The sequence below is a fragment of the Chelonoidis abingdonii genome, chromosome 1 (assembly GCF_003597395.2).
Source record: "Chelonoidis abingdonii isolate Lonesome George chromosome 1, CheloAbing_2.0, whole genome shotgun sequence".
NCBI lineage: Eukaryota > Metazoa > Chordata > Testudines > Testudinidae > Chelonoidis > Chelonoidis abingdonii.
The window spans coordinates 372165037-372166629 of NC_133769.1; the positions used below are offsets into that span (position 1 = coordinate 372165037).

The 1593-nt window shown below is 48.3% G+C and overlaps 1 protein-coding gene across 1 annotated transcript; it reads left to right on the forward strand.

Moving 5' to 3' along the window:
- The first annotated feature begins 419 nt into the window (after window positions 1-419).
- On the forward strand, window positions 420-1367 carry LOC116825130 (olfactory receptor 52M1-like). Its single transcript, XM_032780873.2, has one exon. It carries the CDS (start codon window positions 420-422, stop codon window positions 1365-1367), a length of 948 nt encoding a protein of 315 aa, XP_032636764.1.
- The last annotated feature ends 226 nt before the right edge of the window (window positions 1368-1593 follow it).

A 1593-nucleotide genomic window follows, 5' to 3' on the forward strand; every position in this document is an offset into this window, starting at 1 on the left:
CTTTAACCTTCTCTTCCAATATGGAGACCAGCGTGCACTTCATACAGACGAAGCAAGTATCCACACTTCTATTTACTGCTGCTGCCTATTAAGGTTTCCCCCACCACAACGTGTGGGAATTACTGATGTATGGAGCATCATAAAGTAGAGAGCAACTATTAGTGCCGTAAGTTCATAGTTTATTTCACAGAATAATAAAAATATCATTTTTATTTGTGTGAAGAGCGACCAATCTGCTTCACTCATGAGAACAGCCCCCCACGGTGCATGTAGTGTGTAATATAATATTGTCTCTCCATCCAGGCACTTCTACTGCAAACGTCACCCTAGAGCCTGGGCACATAAAAGAAGTGAGGGAAACAGGGTACATCCAGGAGACACCGTTCTGCCTCAGAGTTGGACACCTTTTCCCCTACTCCATGTCAGATTCCAACACAACCGATTTCACCAACCCCTCCACCTTCATCCTGCTGGGCGTTCCTGGCCTGGAGGCGGCCCATATCTGGATCTCCATCCCCTTCTGCATCATGTACGCCATAGCCATATTGGGGAACTTCACCATCCTGTTCATCGTGAAGAGGGAGCCAAGCCTCCATGTGCCCATGTACTATTTCCTCTGCATGCTGGCTGTCACTGACCTGGTTGTGTCTACGTCCATCCTGCCTAAAACTCTGAGCATCTTCTGGTTCAATTCCATGGAGATTGATTTCAGTGCCTGCCTCACCCAGATGTACTTCCTTCACTGCTTCTTAGTAACAGAGTCTGGGATCTTCATGGCCATGGCTTTTGATCGCTATATGGCCATCTGTGATCCCCTGAGACATTCAATCATCCTGACAAACTCCATGGTGGCCAAGATTGGCGTAGCCGTGGTGCTACGTGGCAGCATTCTTGTGCTCCCCTATATTCTAGTGGCAAGGCAGTGGCCATATTGCAGAACCAACATCATATCCCACTTTTACTGCCAACACATGGCCATGGTGAAGCTGGCTTGTGCCGAAATCCATGTCAGTAATTACTACAGCCTCTCTGTGGTATTCTGTGTATTTGGTCTGGATCCGTGTTTTATTGCTGTGTCCTATACCCAGATCCTCAGGGTCATCTTCAGCCTGCCCACAAAAGACGCTCGGCTCAAGACTTTTGGGACATGCGGCTCCCACCTCTGTGCCATCTTAGCCTTTTACATTCCATGTCTCTTCTCCGCCCTCACACACCAGTTTGGCAAGAATATAGGCCAGCATTTCCACATTCTCATTGCCAGCATTTACCTTCTGATGCCCCCCACGCTAAACCCCATTATCTATGGGGTGAGGACCAAACAGGTCCGGGACAGGCTGCTGCGGCTCTTTACTCATAAAGGGACCTAAAGTTTTCTCCTGGTGCTCTGGCTCTCAGACCGAGCTCTATGAAGAGCTGACTGGTGAGGTGGTGCTGGTCCCTTTCTTATGAATCACTGACTGAACAGTCAAAGAGACATTAAACCTTTTCCTGGCCTTACTGTGCTGTCTCAGGGTGACAAAGTAGGGAATTCATTTGTGTACAGCTCATTAACTCATAGGGCTTCCACCTGATAACTAGACCCCTGACGTTCTG